We start from the raw sequence: 15,662 nt of genomic DNA, 5'->3' as shown, positions 1-15,662 counted from the left end.
TTAGAAAAATCAATGAATTAATTAATATGTTGTTTTACCTATCCCTTATACTACTTAACCTCGATGAAACTTGTTTTTCAAGATATTTCTCAGTCAGTTTTCGGGACTCACTTATTTTTGATCAAGTTTGGTCTCTAGTTGTGCCTCAATTCACTTGATAGCTAGGCTTTTATTATATTTCATTAGAGACACTAATGGCTCAAACTGTATTGGATGTTATCTGTTAGAAATAACTTTTTACAGATGGAATCTGAGACTTTCCGATCAATATGAGTCATCTGTCAAGGTTTGTTAGTTCAGTCCATGCAAATTGTCCGGTTTTATTTGTAAATGACCTTTAACCAACCATGGAAGCGAATTTAGTTGTAGCATGCATTCATGATGTGCACGTAGTCGCTTGGAGAGCTTTGTGGTTACAACTGTCAGTTTTTATCAATCCATACTACTTGTGCATATCACATTGGCCTCTACCATCGCACAGGAATCAACAATTAGTGATTTAGTGAATGTGTGGGTTATGAACCAATTAATGAATTTGTCTTTTTTCTGCTGTTACAGGCTGGGCCCATGTGGTGTGTGCCCTTTACATACCCGAGGTGGAGTTTGCAAATGTCTCAACTATGGAGCCCATCGTGCTACAGTCTGTGCCCCATGATCGCTATAACAAGGTAACAAATAAATCATAACGTTTAGATTCAGGATGTCCCGATCACATGGTTTTGCACTCTTGTCTGAGTCACTTCATTTTAAGTATCTGCCGATAGAATAGATCATGAGCTGAAACTTGACACTCAGGTTAGCTCAGTGGTCAAATCTAGTTTTTTTTTCAGTTGTGTCAAGTGGCCACTAGTCACTTTGCGATTTTAAATAATGATTTTCTCACAAATCACTTTGACTACAGCAATGCACTTTGTTGGGCTCAGTCCGGACGTCACTTGCCAGATTGCCGGTGGTTCAGAATGCTACCAGTTCCAGCCCGACGTCACTGTGCGCTCCCTCAGATTGACAGATCAGTGCTTGTTAGTTGTTCCAAAGACAAGGAAGAAACTCAGAAGGGGCCATGCCTTTTCAGTTGCTCCCCCCAAATTGTGGAATAAGCTGCCTCTGCACTTTCGACATGCCAATTTACTACTTTTTTAATTTTTATTTTATTTATTTATTTTTTAAAATTTTTTATTTATTTTTTTTTTTTTTAAGTCCTCTCTCAAAAAGCACATTTTCTCTTTGGCTTTCAACAGAACTTTTAGCGTTTTTTAAAAACGTATTTGATGTTGTGTGTACAGCACTTTGGTTAACTGTGTTGTTTTAAAAGTGCTCTATAACTAAAGTTATATTAGATTAGACTGGATAGCAAGTCAAGTCCTGAGCCGATACTTCAACAATGCATTAAGAAGAAAAAAAAAGAGTGCATACAAATTGTCTCAACTTTCATAAATAATATTTATTAGATCCCAATATGATACCTTTTTATATGGTTATAAGTTTAGTGTAGCAATGGTTCAAACCAAGCTCTTCTTATAGCATGTCAATGGTGCGGCACAAAATAATGATTACATTTAACACTTTCACTGCCATTGACGGCTTTAGAAGTCAAATATCCATGTTAACTGGGAAGCCTGGCAGTGAATGAGTTTTTAAATATCCTGTCTTAACTAAACAAACTCAAATCTAAAAAAAAAAATTAAATAACAGAAATTCCACTTAGTGCATCAACGAAATAAAGATCTTAAATGGTCAATAAATCAATTTCACACATTGCAATATTGTAAAAGTAAAACTAGAGCGCGTAACTCAACTTTAAACAATGGGCACAGATGTTGTTGTAATAGTCGCTTGGGCAATTTAGTTTTGTTACTGTATGCCACCTGTAAGACGGCAACGGGCCAGCGCCTTTCTATAGGGTGCCGCTTTATAACCCACACCTGCTAATGGATGGACACGTTTGCTATAGCTCCTCTTTTCTTTCGTCAATTAACTCTCACCGTAATGCTAGGTAACATGGTAAAAAAATTTTGGGGTCATGTATGAACAAATAGGTGTTGTCAAACCGGTCTTAAAGTTCCAGCTTGAATAAACAAGTATTTTGTGGAATCCCAGCTCTCGTGTGGATGTGGTTTTCTGCCTGTTGTCTTTTTCACGCCGCCACATGACTCGGAAACATTACATTTTGTAATATAAAACTAAACTATTGCTGTCCCATTTGGTGTGTTTGTACCTCATGATTATTTTGTAACTTTATGACCTTAAAAAATTGCAATCTTTTTTCACCCTGTACTGATCAGCTGAAAATGACTAGATCGGTGTCTATCCCTTTATGTGTGTTTCTGTGACATGTTTTTGTAGACATGCTACATCTGCGAGGACCAGGGCAGAGAGAGTAAAGCGGCCACTGGAGCATGTATGACCTGTAACAAACATGGTTGCAGGCAGGCCTTCCATGTCACATGGTGAGATTCCCTCACATTTACCTCAGTGGTCAAAAGAGGAGAGCGCTTCATAGTTTTACAGATTGCTTATGCGCTTACAAAATTAAAAAACAGGAGAATTTCAAAATGCCATACCAGCGGCTTTTCGCTGATTGTTTACTTGTTTTCATTTGGCTTATAATTCTTTCATTTCTGACACAGTGCCCAGTTTGCAGGGTTGCTGTGTGAGGAACAAGGATCTGATGCAGACAACGTCAAATACTGTGGTTATTGCAAATACCACCACAGTAAATTGGTAAGTGGCCCTTTCTGTTTGGCACATATAAAACAAACACAACCTTTGCATTCATAACTACAAAGTCCAGAAAGCAAGGCACCGGTCTTTAGGTTTTCTGCAAATGTGAGGGAATATTAAAATCCAGGTAAATCATAATTGCAAATGGAACATTTAATGTGACGCATTATTTAGATTCAAATGTTGTAGATGTTTCGTTAGGGGTAGATTGGCTTGTCTCATTACAACTAGCTTTGCTTTGCTTGATCTAGCTTGTAGTAGAATATCTTGCTTTACTGTAGACTTTGCTTCAGGTTAGGCTTGCTTTATATTCAAATGAATTAGACCAGCTTGACCAGAGGTCAACCAGAGGTTCTGTGTTAAGTGTTTCGGTAGTTTTGCTGGTCGTGTTGCACAATATTAGCTAATATGATTACATTTACTACACACCAAGGTTGGAGCGAGGATGACTTGACAGAAAGCACACAAACATATCTTTGTTTGTTCTACTTTTTTTTTTTTTTTTTAAATAAAGATTGGTTCTATTGTTGCTTTCCATCATTACATTAATTCGTTCATTCAGTCATTTGTTCATTTATTCATTTTGATCACATTCACTGATCATTTTACTGTCATTCTTCTTTCTGCTTACCACCCAACCTTTGCACACCTTAGGCAATTTTCTACTGCCATTTGTCAGAATTGTGTAACTTCCATTCCATCCACAGCTACATTTTACATCGTGTGTCAGAAAAATGCGCATAGCTCAGAAATGCTTTCTGTCAAAATAAAATCAAATTTCTTCACAAAAATCTGATTTTGATACAAGCCCCCCCCCCCAGATACAAAGAAAAATCGAATTACATTACATCTTTCAAATGAAGTTGTGCATTTTGTTTTAACCCCCTTATTTTGATATTCTTTATTTCTCTTGAAACACAACTCCGGCTTTTATAGTTTATTCCAGCATTAACTTGTAGCAACTTCCACAGAAAGAACAAAATACAGATCATGTGAAAATAAAACTGCTTCCTCTGAGAGGCATCCCTTGAAATGCAATTCGTAATATATGACAAAACATTTTGAATGTTCAACGATTTAACAAAGTGAGGGTGAGATGCTTCCTAAAAAAATACTCAGCGATATACATCACAATCACGATATCGGACAGATGGCTATTCATTCATCGAGTCTAATGATAATAAACGCCTGGGCTTTTAAAAGCCACCTCAAAATACAGTTGTTGGATGTCATGTCAGCGGTTGAATGCTTTCGCCAGAGGGAGTGGTGGCCGTCGCTTGTAAACAAGCATGGACCAACGCGAGGGAGTTCAACGATGAAATCAGCGATTGTTCCGTTGAAATCGAAACAGAATGTGGTACTGGCAGCAATGATGATGACAATGTGTTGTGTCCCTCCCGGTTTGAACCATACGAGACTGATGAGAATGGTGAAGGTGGAGTTGAAGTTGTTGGAAACAGTGACGAGTCTGATGGCGAAGATATCTGCTGGTTACAAAACACTGAATGGTGCTTGGACGAGTATGTTCTGATGGCTCACATGAAAATACTTACTCTTTGGTTGTTGTTGTTGTTGTTGTTGAAATTAATATAATTCAAAGAATGATTTGAGAAGACCGGATTATCTTTGCAATGAAAACACACACATGCACAACTCGCATCTGTGGCCTCCTTTTGCACAATATAATCTTATTTCAAGTGTTGCACTGAGGTGACTGGTCATTAATTTTAACAAAGTTAAGACACACTTTTGTTTGCCGCCGCCATTGGGCACAAGCACGTCTTTGTCGGCGTTCTTCTTTGTTGGTTTTCACTGCTTCTTCTTCGGGATGGGCGGACTAGGCATCGAAACTGGGAACCTAAATTTTTTAAATTTGAACGGTTCCGGGAGAACCGGAACGTTAGTCCCGGTTCCAATCGGTTCTCGATTCCCGAGAGGATAAGACGGGAAGAAAGATGGTGGGGAAGCCGGTTGCTAAGCTACCGTGACATGAAGTCGCAAAACACCAAATTGAGTGATTGTGTGGCACAGGACACTTGTCACATCGGTCTGGCTGGAACCGCATTATAGCCGAGATTAGCCAAATTTGAAGAGCAAATTACTGTAGCATGCAAAGAGGAACATACTGAAATACACAATAATACAGGGCTCTGAAACCGAAATTGAGAAAAAGGGCCTATAAATTTAAAAATACATTAATATGATCAATATTTAGAGTATAAAATAACCTTTTTTAGTCCCACAAAGGGAAATTTGCACCATTTCAGCAGCAACAGTGGATACAGGAAATACAAAAAAAGCATGCAAGCAAAGACATTTGACTGGAAATGCATCTGCCATTACAGAGTTGATGCAGTAAATACGGTAAAACAACAAATATTGAAGACATAATTTCTTAACTATTACAATGATAAAGTAATGATTATGTTGTGGAACTGCACAGTATGCAGAATAATTTTTATCCTACTTCAGGCCAATGGAAGAGATGCTTGTGGCAAAACTTTCTGGAAAATGGTATAGGCCATGGGAAGAGATGCTTGTGGATCGCAGTAAAACAGATCTTTCATTTTCAAATGTCTTCACAATATAACAAAACAAAGTTGCAAAACTCTTGGAGAGGACTGCAGTTACGTAACCCAGAACACAACGCAGAGGCACAAAATCAGACGGGTTACATATTGCCTGGTAACACGGGAAACGCTCATTTAAAAAAACCACACCAGACGTGGAATAACTTCCCGGTCGAAGCATCCAATCAAGTCCTCCCTCACGTTCAATCAGCGATGACTCTTCTCTCCCCCACCAATACCTCTCTCTTCCAGTAGCTTAATTTCATTTTGTTTTTTCATTTGCTTATTTGTTGTTGGGATTTGTTTTTTGCTATGTTTTTGATTTGCGGTTGTGTTTAGTTATTTGTTGGTGTGATTAGTTATTTGCTGTTGTTTTTTGATTTGCTCTGTTTACTTATTTGTTGTTGCCAGTAGTTATGTGCTGTTTTTTTTTTAAATTTGCTGTTGTGATTGCTTATTTGTGGTCATGTTTTTCAGGGCCTTGATAGATACTGTATATGATTTCAAGTTTCGATTTTCAGCTTTAAATCAAGGGCTTTTGCAAAAATAGTACATTTACCATGCAAAGTACCTCCTTTTTAGGGACTCAAAAGTATTTGGACAAAGTAACCAAACCATAATTTTGAATACCTGTATCATTGTACATTATGGCAATAAACGAGCACACCAGACAAACATCAATGAAAAGAACTCCGTCCCACTGTACTGAATTTTCACCTCTTCAGAAGAAAGAAGAGAAATAAAAACAATATGAAGTGACACGCTCCCATCCCCACTGTAGACCGGCGGAACCGCAATATTTTCCAAGGCTTCCTAATAGCACAATTACTTGCACTTTGCACTTTCTTGAGCCATTCTCAGGGCTAATCAAGAGCAAAAAAAACAAAAGATGTGCATCTTTAAGTAAAATATGAGACGCACGCATTGAATGACGTTCAAGCTTTGTGTGAGAGTGCAATTGAGTGTTCTGCGTGGATGCTGTAAGTGTTTGCAAACTGAAGAATAGTTAGTAAGAAATTTTAGTTCATAAACCGATTTGTTCGTGCGGTGTTCATGAACCGAGCTTCCCCTGGACCAAGGTATTTTATTTTTCATTTTAATTTTTTTAGTGTGTGCGCTTCTGTGTTCAGATCCCACCTCATGTTAGACCCTCCAGTCAAACTACAGCACGGGCAAATGTTCACATTGGACACTGAGAAAAAGCCTACAGGAAGTGCACGCACTCACACCCACACAACCAACCACACACACACACACACACACACACACACACACAGAAATACTGCAGGAAACGCCACAAGGGAATTCCTGCCAGCCACGGCAGATTATACCACCATACCCCTCTCGCTTCCTGTTCCTCAATTTCACCCCGTTTTCCCTCACCTCTCCAGGGTCACCTCCCTTCTGTAGCTGCACCCTCTGCTCTTCTTCTTCCTGAGGCCTTTGTGCTGAATGGTTTGGAACTAAACAGCCATATAGTGTATTTGTTATCCTCCCTCAAACACATTTAGGCTGTTATTCACAGGTGTATATATTTTATTACCACATCTTAATTTGGTGGCAAAATCAAATATAACAAGCGATACATTTAGTTTTTCCCCACCGCCATCCCACCATTTACTTTTTCATAGGATGAATAATGGTTTGACAAATCCACAAAGCGAGATTGATAGTCGTGTGTATTGTTAGAGGCCCATTTATTTAATTGACCGAATGTATCAGTCAAGTGGACTTAGAGCCTAAAACATCTGTCAGCATACATTTGGGCAACTGTTTCATTCCTAATGAGTCTCGTGATCTTTATTCAACATAGACTGAGTGGGTGTCAGTCTATTGTTGTTCCTCTCATTGTCTGGGCCGTTGTTGATAAATAGATGTGGATCTCATCCTCTACCACTCTCATATTTACCTCACACACTTTCAAAGAGCACTCGGACATGTCAAATGAGCTCGCGGCTAAAGGTGGCCAATAGAAAAAAAATACTGAAAGACATTGTGTCTGCCTGTATAATCAATTGACCTGATTGATAAGGGTGTGTAAAGTTATAGTGTGTGTTCCCACGGCTGGTGCTTTGGATTCTTGCACACGGCTGCTCCATCAACACGAACCTATGGAATGTTAATGAAAAACTCCAAAGAATTTTAGCATCTGTCTATTGCTCCCGGCCAGTATAATTTTTGTCAAAAGATGTTAATTTTCATGATTGTTCAATTTGTTACATTTTGTACATATATATATATATATATATATAGTATTAATTTTTCATCTTTTTTGCCAAGTATGTCCAAAAAACACAACGAATTTGTCTCCGGTAGTTAGAGCCGCTCTAGTACGACAACAGTCAGTCAATTGACAGAGAACAATGTGGAGACATAAAGACATTGACAAAAAACAGTCACTGAGCAATAAAGGGTTGCTAGTTAACTGGTAATGCCGGGAAAAATTATTATTTTTTTTTTTGTGGACGACTGGTTAGAGCGTCAGCCTCACAGTTCTGAGGACCGGGGTTGAATCCCGGCGAGTAGTGCGATAATCTGGAACAATCTTGATTGTGCAAATGTTGCAGATATTCCTCAATCAGTGTGCAAATGGAGCAGATGCTACTCTGGCATGAGTGGCCAGTATTGGTCAACAACAGATATGCAAATAGTGCAGCGTGGTGAGATTACTACAGTGAGTGCACGCGTAATATATAATTGGCCCCACAGAAATGTGACAACAAACTCAAGTCAAAGAATTGCCTGCATGTTGTCATGGAATTGTAGGTAAGGTGTTTAAGAAGTTGATTGCAAAAGGGAAGAAGCTGTTGGAATGTCTGCTAGTTCTAGTTTGCATCGATCGGTAGTGCCTACCTGAGGGAAGGAGCTGGAAGAGCTGGTGACCGGGATGCGGCGGGTCCGAGGGGAGTCGAGTTTCAAGTTGCACGTACGGATGTAGCGCCGAACTGTATTTACTGACATTGGTTTTCTGAAGTGTTCCTGAGTCCACGTGGTGATATCCTTTCCACGTTGATGTCGGTTTTTGATGCAGTGCCGCCTGAGGGATCGAAGGTCACGGGCATTCAATGTTGGTTTCCGGCCTTGCCGTTTACATGCAGTGATTTCTCCAGATTCTCTGAACCTTTTTATGATATTTCGGACCGTAGATGATGAAATCCCTAAATTCCTTGCAAATGTACGTTGAGGAACATTGTCCTTAAACTGTTGGACTATTTTCTAACGCACTTGTTCACAAAGAGGCGAACCTCGCCCCATCTTTGCTTGTGAATGACTGAGCAATTCAGGGAAGCAATCATGGCACCCACCTGTTCCCAATGAGCCTGTTCACCTGTGGGATGTTCCAAACAGGTGTTTAATGAGCAGTCTTCAACTTTCTCCGTCTTTTTTGCCACCTGTCCCAGCTTTTTTGAAACGTGTTGCAGCCATCAAATTCTAAGTTAATGATTATTTGCTAAAAACAATAAAGTTGATCAGTTTGAACATTAAACATCTTGTCTTCATTGGAATTGGGGTTGTAGTATCGTATTTATCTTTTATTTTTAGTTCTATTTGAACTACTGTAGATTTTGTTTATAGGTGATAGGGAAATTACAGAATGTCGGGGCCATTATTGAAACATACCCTTCTTTATTTTAAAATAGAGATTAATTAGTTGTTACTTCCTTCTGTTGCGCTGTACATGGATAAACTATGCGATTCTCTTAGTGTGCGTGTGCATGCGTGTGCGTTGAGGCAGCAGCCACTATGCATAAGGTTCAGCTGTCACCTTTACTGTGTTTTTCTTCTGGCCTTTAAGTGGAAGTTATTTCATTTCTATGAAAGAATATTGCTTTATGACATCATTCCGCTGTTGGTGAAATTCAGAACCACTCTGGTTTCCAAAGCCTTAATTTATTGATGTGAATTTATGTTTTACTATAACCTGTTTTGGCTAAGTTTAGACATGGGGACGAGGGGGGCTTTCAAAATTAATCAACATTTTACGATATTGAGTCTTGGTAGAGTTGAGCTTCCGCCCAGAAGCCATCCTGCTGGCAACACATTGTGGCTTGCTACTGCGGGCAGTTCTTTCATAATCATTGTCATCGTCATCATCATCAGTTGAGTGGAGCTTGTCATGGTTCAATCCCACAACTGTTTGGTGCTTGGTTTTGGGCGCTGAGCAGCTGGCACGCATCAGACATCTTGACTACCCATGTCTCCATAGATATGCATGGCTAGATACACCAGCGCAATGAAGCAATTACATGGGCGCGCACATCAGTCGTCTTGGCTAACCATCTCTCCATAGATATGAATGGGTAGATACGCCAGCGCAATGAAGCTGCCCAGCTAATCGAATTGCCTATATAGCGGCCATGTTGGTGAGGTATAGAAGGCAATATATGGACACCGAAATGAAGTCAGAATTTGCTTATTCCTCAATCGATTTTCATGACGATTATTGTTTAGTCAACGCCAAAACATATGCTATAAATAAACAACATTTTAAAAGAAACAAAAAAAAGAATCATTTAAATATTCTTTCATGTGAAAGGGACTCCCAGTTCCCTTGTCGTAATTGTTGTTGTGATCCTAGAGTGGCTTTTCTTGCCGTACACACACAGTGAATGCGCTGACGACTTTGACCTCTCCCTAGCTTAGCCTGGCAATCGGCACAGAGCTCAAAATGGGCGTGTCGTATCTTCCAATACATATCTGTTCATATCTCTATGTGGCTAATGGCTAACACAATGGAGGAATCGGATGAAGGACTGACTTTTGGGAGGTAAATTTAATGTAAAAAAAATAATAATAATAATAATATCCCATTGTGCCGCAGTAAAAGGATAGTTTTGTACAGACTATGCAAAAAGGAGTTTGCGTACCATCAAAGCACTTCAACCATCCTGTACAATCTAACTGCAAAGCATGTCGGAGCAAGCACAGAGAAAGCTGGAGCTGTTAGTGCTAGCAGTCATGATACAAGTTCTAAGAGTTGTCGGCAAACCAAACTTGAGCAAGTGACCGGATTCAGGACCAAATCTAGGAAGTCAACATCGGAGAAAATCACAAATTCACTCACATATGACCACAACATGAGGAACATAAAGTTAACATGACCACAACATGAGGAACATCAAGTTAACGTGACCACAATGTGAGGAACATCACGTGTGGATTGCTCTGGACTGTAGACCACTAGTAGTAGTAGAAGACAAATGATTAGAAAATATGCTACAGATAGCGACATGCAATTGGAGTTTTCAACTGGCATGCAAAAAGACTATTCAACTTCATGATACCGAAAAGCTAGCAAAATTGGATGTGTTGGAGAAAGCTCACAATGTGACTCTGACTGGGGATCATTGGACCCCCATTAGTAATACAAATTACGTTGGTGTCACTGCACACATTGCTGATGTCACAGACGGGACATGGTATCTACAATCTTTTGCCCTGGCTGAGCAGAAGACAATCACCAGACACTATGCTGAAAACTGTGCAGAACAATTTCTGTCTGTGGCAGACGAATGGGGAATTCTACAAAAGGTAAGTAACCACAATTGGAACAGACAGGGCACGAACAATGAAAGCTGCAGCAAGACACCTCACATTCCAAAACATGCCTTTTATTGCTCACATCTTGCAAAGAGCCATCACTGTTAGCCTTGCTGATAGTGGGTTAAGTGATGCAAACTTTAACTTAAAAAAAAAAAAAAAAAATCCCGAAATGATACTTTAAGTTTAGGTTCATTGAATTTTGACCAGGGACTATTTTCCTTTTCTTTTTTCTTTTTTTGTATTGAGATACAATTACATGCATTTCCCGCAAGTTAACTATTCATGTCTATATCTATCATTTCATTCAGTTGTGCAGTAAAATCCATTTAAAAAAAAAAAGAATTTTTTGGGGACAAATATCGTTATATGATCAAAATGCGATTAATGCAGATTAATTACAAAACCTCTATTTAGATGAATTTGTTTAAATTGAGTTCCACCACTAATATTTTCCCCCCTGAAACATGTTTGTTTCTCGTATTATCAAGTAAATGTAAATGAAAGACAAAGGTGTATGGTAGGACATATAACTATAACGACAAGGGTTGCTCAGTTGTCACCGCGGTTTACAGTTATACCCACAAATATGCAGTTGAGGCCAGAACATTAGCATTTGCGGAAAGCAGCTTGCAGGCAGGTTCCAGAGGAGCTGCTATCTTCTGTTTCGGCTGGTGGGGTCTGTTAACTGCCACTCAGTGCGGAAGTCTGGTTAAACTTGGGGGTGGGGGTGGGGGTCGTGCTGTTTCCGAGTTGTCACAACACTGAGCGTCACAAATACGTCTCAGCATCGATGCGTATTTTCACAGCCTGTCTAACTGACGGCGTGTGTATGCAAAAGTCTGTACGCGCATCTGTCTGTCCGCATGCGTGTGCAAAGAGGTGTCAGGGTGTGGGTTGTTCATATGAGGTGTAAATGCGCCACATGGGTGCGAGAGGAGGACTGGCGCTGTGCAAAGTGGAGAGGGTGTAAATTGAGATGTGATGGTCCAAGAAGCAGGGCATGATTGGATGAAACGAGATGTTGTGCACTCGGGCACGCGGCACTTAAATACACTAGTCTAAACTTCAGCTGAATTCCTGATGCTCCCGAAAGCTTTATTTTCCCCTCATCTCTCCTCCATCACTCTCTTTGTGTTTTTGACGCTTTCATCTTAGAGTGATCCTTTGAAATGTAATGCTTTTTCCATCTCTCACACACATGCACACAAAGACACGCACACACACACACTTTTACTCCACGGCCCTATTCCAATGATTTAGTCGCTATCTTTTTAAAAATAATTATTCCCAGAATGGTTACATGTTCTCAGTGTTTTGAAGATGTCTACAAATATTTTTTTAGTGTAGCCTTGCTTATGTGTTATTTCCTCTTTTTTTTCCTTTTTTTCCTTTTTCTTTCTTTTTTCCCCCCTTTCTTTTATAAATATTTTTTTTTTTTTTTATTTTTTTTTATTTTATTTTTTTTTTACTCAACACTCAGAAACACAAAGAACGGGACAGACACAAACCCAAACACAAGAAGACCTCCATGGATATGTCCCCCTCCCTTGTTCTTCCAAACATCATGGTCCCAGAGAAGGTGAGGGGCAGCCTTCTCTTTCTTTAGTGAACTGCTCTCAAAGTATAAAATCTTGTTTTGAGCCAAATGTTCTCGTTTTGGTCATCAGTGGGTTGACTTCCCCTGGAAGTTTTCTTTGTAGTTTGCTAGCTAGCTGGATTACGAAGAAAAAAGTCCTGCTAAACCAATTGTCATTAGATATGTACAGGAAGGTGTGAATTAAAGAATTGTTTGACACAGAGAGATTTTTCTTAAATTTCCCAGTCAGTAATGCATGGTCTTGGGCACTTGCAGAAGGTTAATACCTCGCAAGGTGTTTTGTTAGTTTTCATTGTGTCTTTCCTTGATCCCTTGCCTGTCATGCTCCCTGATGTACTCCCTTTATTTTAACAATCAATATTCCTTATTCATGTTCCTTATCCACCTTCCACCTCCAGACCTACAACAGCAGCAATTCAGTGGGAGGGGGCCCACCTCTCCCCGCATCCTCGCAGAAGCGACTGGATGACGGTAACGCCCGTTTCACCAACGTCAACTTTCAGGAAGTGTCGTCCACTCATTCTATCGGAAGCTCCAAGGAATGTCTTGCTGCTGATCCCGGGAAGGGGGTGTCTGACATGAAGAGCAAGAAGAACTCCAGTGGAAGTCATGCGGTGGGGCAGAGGGGTGGCCGTAAGTCTCTCACCACCTCAGGGAAAGCTCTCCCCTCTGCTGTGGTCACCATGGCAACCTCCTCCACATCTGCCTCTGCCTCCACTGGGCCTTTCCACCAAGGTAAATTGATAGCTGAAAATTTTCCCGAATGTTAATGTTTACAAGAGCCTGCAGTTACAAACACGGCAACAAAGTGTCAGATCGTCCGGTGGTCTACCCGCAGTATGTGTTTAAGCTGTGTGACTGGATTCTAACCAGGCACCAACCTTTTTTGTGTGACCTTGATAAGAGTGTTTTGTCTGTGGCCTCTGGCTCCTGTAATCTAGGGCCTTGTCTGAGAAAAGACGCACACAGACATGTGGGGAGGTCAGAGCCTGAAGGAGTCATTGCTTACACTAAGCTCTTGTGTTTTCGATAATCAGAACCTTGAGCACTCTTCAGGTGTGTGTTTTGTCTATCCAAGGAGTAGCGAATAGTATTCATCCGCCTGCCTGCTTCCTCTGAGGGAGGACTACATGAAGAGGGAGGGCTGACTCTAGAGCGGATGGAGATTAATAAAACAATTGAATGATTATTTGGGCTATCTTGTTTCTGCTGTTCCCACGCTGATGCGAATGAACGTAGTTAGGTGGTGTTACACCCTTAATGTCTGCTTCCTCTGCCCCCTCCCAAGCTTTCTCTCATCCTCTATTGGATCTTGACCCATATTCACTTGTCTTATCCCATTTCCTCTGCCTTCTCTGGGGCGGCGTGGTACAGAGGGTAAGTGTACACCCTGGAACCGGAGGTGCCTGAGCGCATGTCGTTGTACTGTCCCTGGGCTATATTGCCTATGAATGAATGCGGTTGGATGTTTGTTGGTGGTCTGAGGGGCCATAGGCGCAGAATGGCAGCCACGAGTCAGTCAGACTGCCCAAGAGCAGCTGTGGCTACACTAGTAGCTTTCCACCACTGGGGTGTGACTCTGGAGTGAATGAATGTGTGCAATTATGAAGCGTCTTTGAGTGGCTTGAAAAGCGCTATATAAATGGTATGCATTATTATTATTATTATTATTATTATTATTATTATTCGTACACCTGTCTTATCAAGGGCTGCTGTTGACGAGTGCCTGCAAGACACTCTCTGCCCCCACGTCCTCTGATTTCCTAAGCTTCGCCGACTCCTCCTTGCGTCCGGGAAGTGTGACTTCCTTCTCGTCACCACCATCTTTCAGCTGCCTTGTAAAGCCGAGTTCAGACGGTGGTGCTTCAGAGGGAACAACAAATCTTTTTGGCTCTCTCGCAACGACCGCTCCTGCAGGTGATACTTTTACTTGACTTCTCTCGGGTTTTAGTTAACTGAACTTGATTTTATGTTGCACTAAAACACAAGTTTAGTAACATTTGGTGCTGAAACAGATTGGAAATTTCACATCACGATTAGAGTTACTATAATTATCCTGGCTATGAGTATAACGATGATATTGCTAAAATAAATACAAACAAAAATGTCAGTATATCACAGATACATGTACAAAAACGTTGCAACACATCGTGCACCTGAAGGGGGAAGCCCCACCCAAAAAACATTTTATTCTCAGAGACGCTAATTACATACATGAACTCATAATAGGCCATTTACGTGAATCGTATAGATAGATTCAATTAGTTTTTCCGGGGTGGGGGGGGTCATGGTCGCTACAGCCGCTGATGTCATAGATTGTTTTGTACTCCTCGAACGTTGGCAGCAAGAGCCATTCCACACATGCGCCATCCGCACACAGATGTAATTGTGAATATTACTCCGCGGCGGACTAATATATGCGAGTGCATTGGCCTGAGGTCCCCCCCTGTGCGTTCGGGACCTGCTTTCGATAAGTCACAGGAGTTGACGAGACCAGAAAAAACACTTCCGCTGCTGCTGTTAAGCAGTAATGGTACTTTTACTCCGTTACAATGATCTAAATGTCGCTCGCTACTTTGATCAATTGTTGATTATTTATCAACTATTTCGTGCGTGAGACTTCGACTTCCGCATTGGGCGGAGTTTACTGTTTGCGTTTAAGTCTAGTTCACTAATCAAATGACACAAGAACGTCACATGACCTCACACGTCGTCTTCCATTGGGCTTCCCGTGCCTAGGTATTAACACGAGATAAGGCAACCCCGCTGATTGTCGTGCCGACGTTGTGGAAGGTCATTGTTACCATGAAGGCAACCGCGCGCTACTCTTGTTTACATTTAGATGAACAAAAACAACAGCTTTGATGTATTGAATTATTGTCTGGCCCTATCTGCCCAACCGTGATAATTTCAGCTCACTTATAACTTGAGAAAACACCATGCAGTAAATTGCAGATGTTTTTTTTAAATAAATAAATGTAGTTTTGACACATCCACACACACACACGCGCGCTATGTTAGGGATTATGTCACAACACGGAATGAATTAACTTCATATTCAGAAATGGCCAATCAAAACATAAAAATATTGGTAATAGCGAAGAATGAAGTGAAACAGGCAATGATTTTAATCAGCCAGAATGAGAGTGCTTAAAGAGTTGGATGCTATTCATGTGGCACCGCTTGAAGCCGGCATCAGGTGCAGGTGGAGATGGGCCTGGCTGGAGTTG

The 15,662-nt window shown here is 40.7% G+C and overlaps 1 protein-coding gene across 1 annotated transcript in view; it reads left to right on the top strand.

The window, feature by feature from the left end:
* The window catches only part of mllt10 (MLLT10 histone lysine methyltransferase DOT1L cofactor), a 47,831-nt gene that overhangs the window by 11,983 nt on the left and 20,186 nt on the right, over positions 1-15,662 (top strand). Inside the window, 6 exon segments of the mRNA XM_061665919.1 lie at positions 559-668; positions 2,344-2,447; positions 2,628-2,721; positions 12,316-12,414; positions 12,831-13,167; positions 14,140-14,349. Coding sequence (XP_061521903.1) covers positions 559-668; positions 2,344-2,447; positions 2,628-2,721; positions 12,316-12,414; positions 12,831-13,167; positions 14,140-14,349 — 954 coding nt within the window.

The sequence above is a fragment of the Phycodurus eques genome, chromosome 21 (assembly GCF_024500275.1).
Source record: "Phycodurus eques isolate BA_2022a chromosome 21, UOR_Pequ_1.1, whole genome shotgun sequence".
Lineage (NCBI taxonomy): Eukaryota > Metazoa > Chordata > Actinopteri > Syngnathiformes > Syngnathidae > Phycodurus > Phycodurus eques.
The sequence above is the reverse complement of the archived record's forward strand: the minus strand, read 5'-3'. Positions and strand labels throughout refer to the sequence as shown.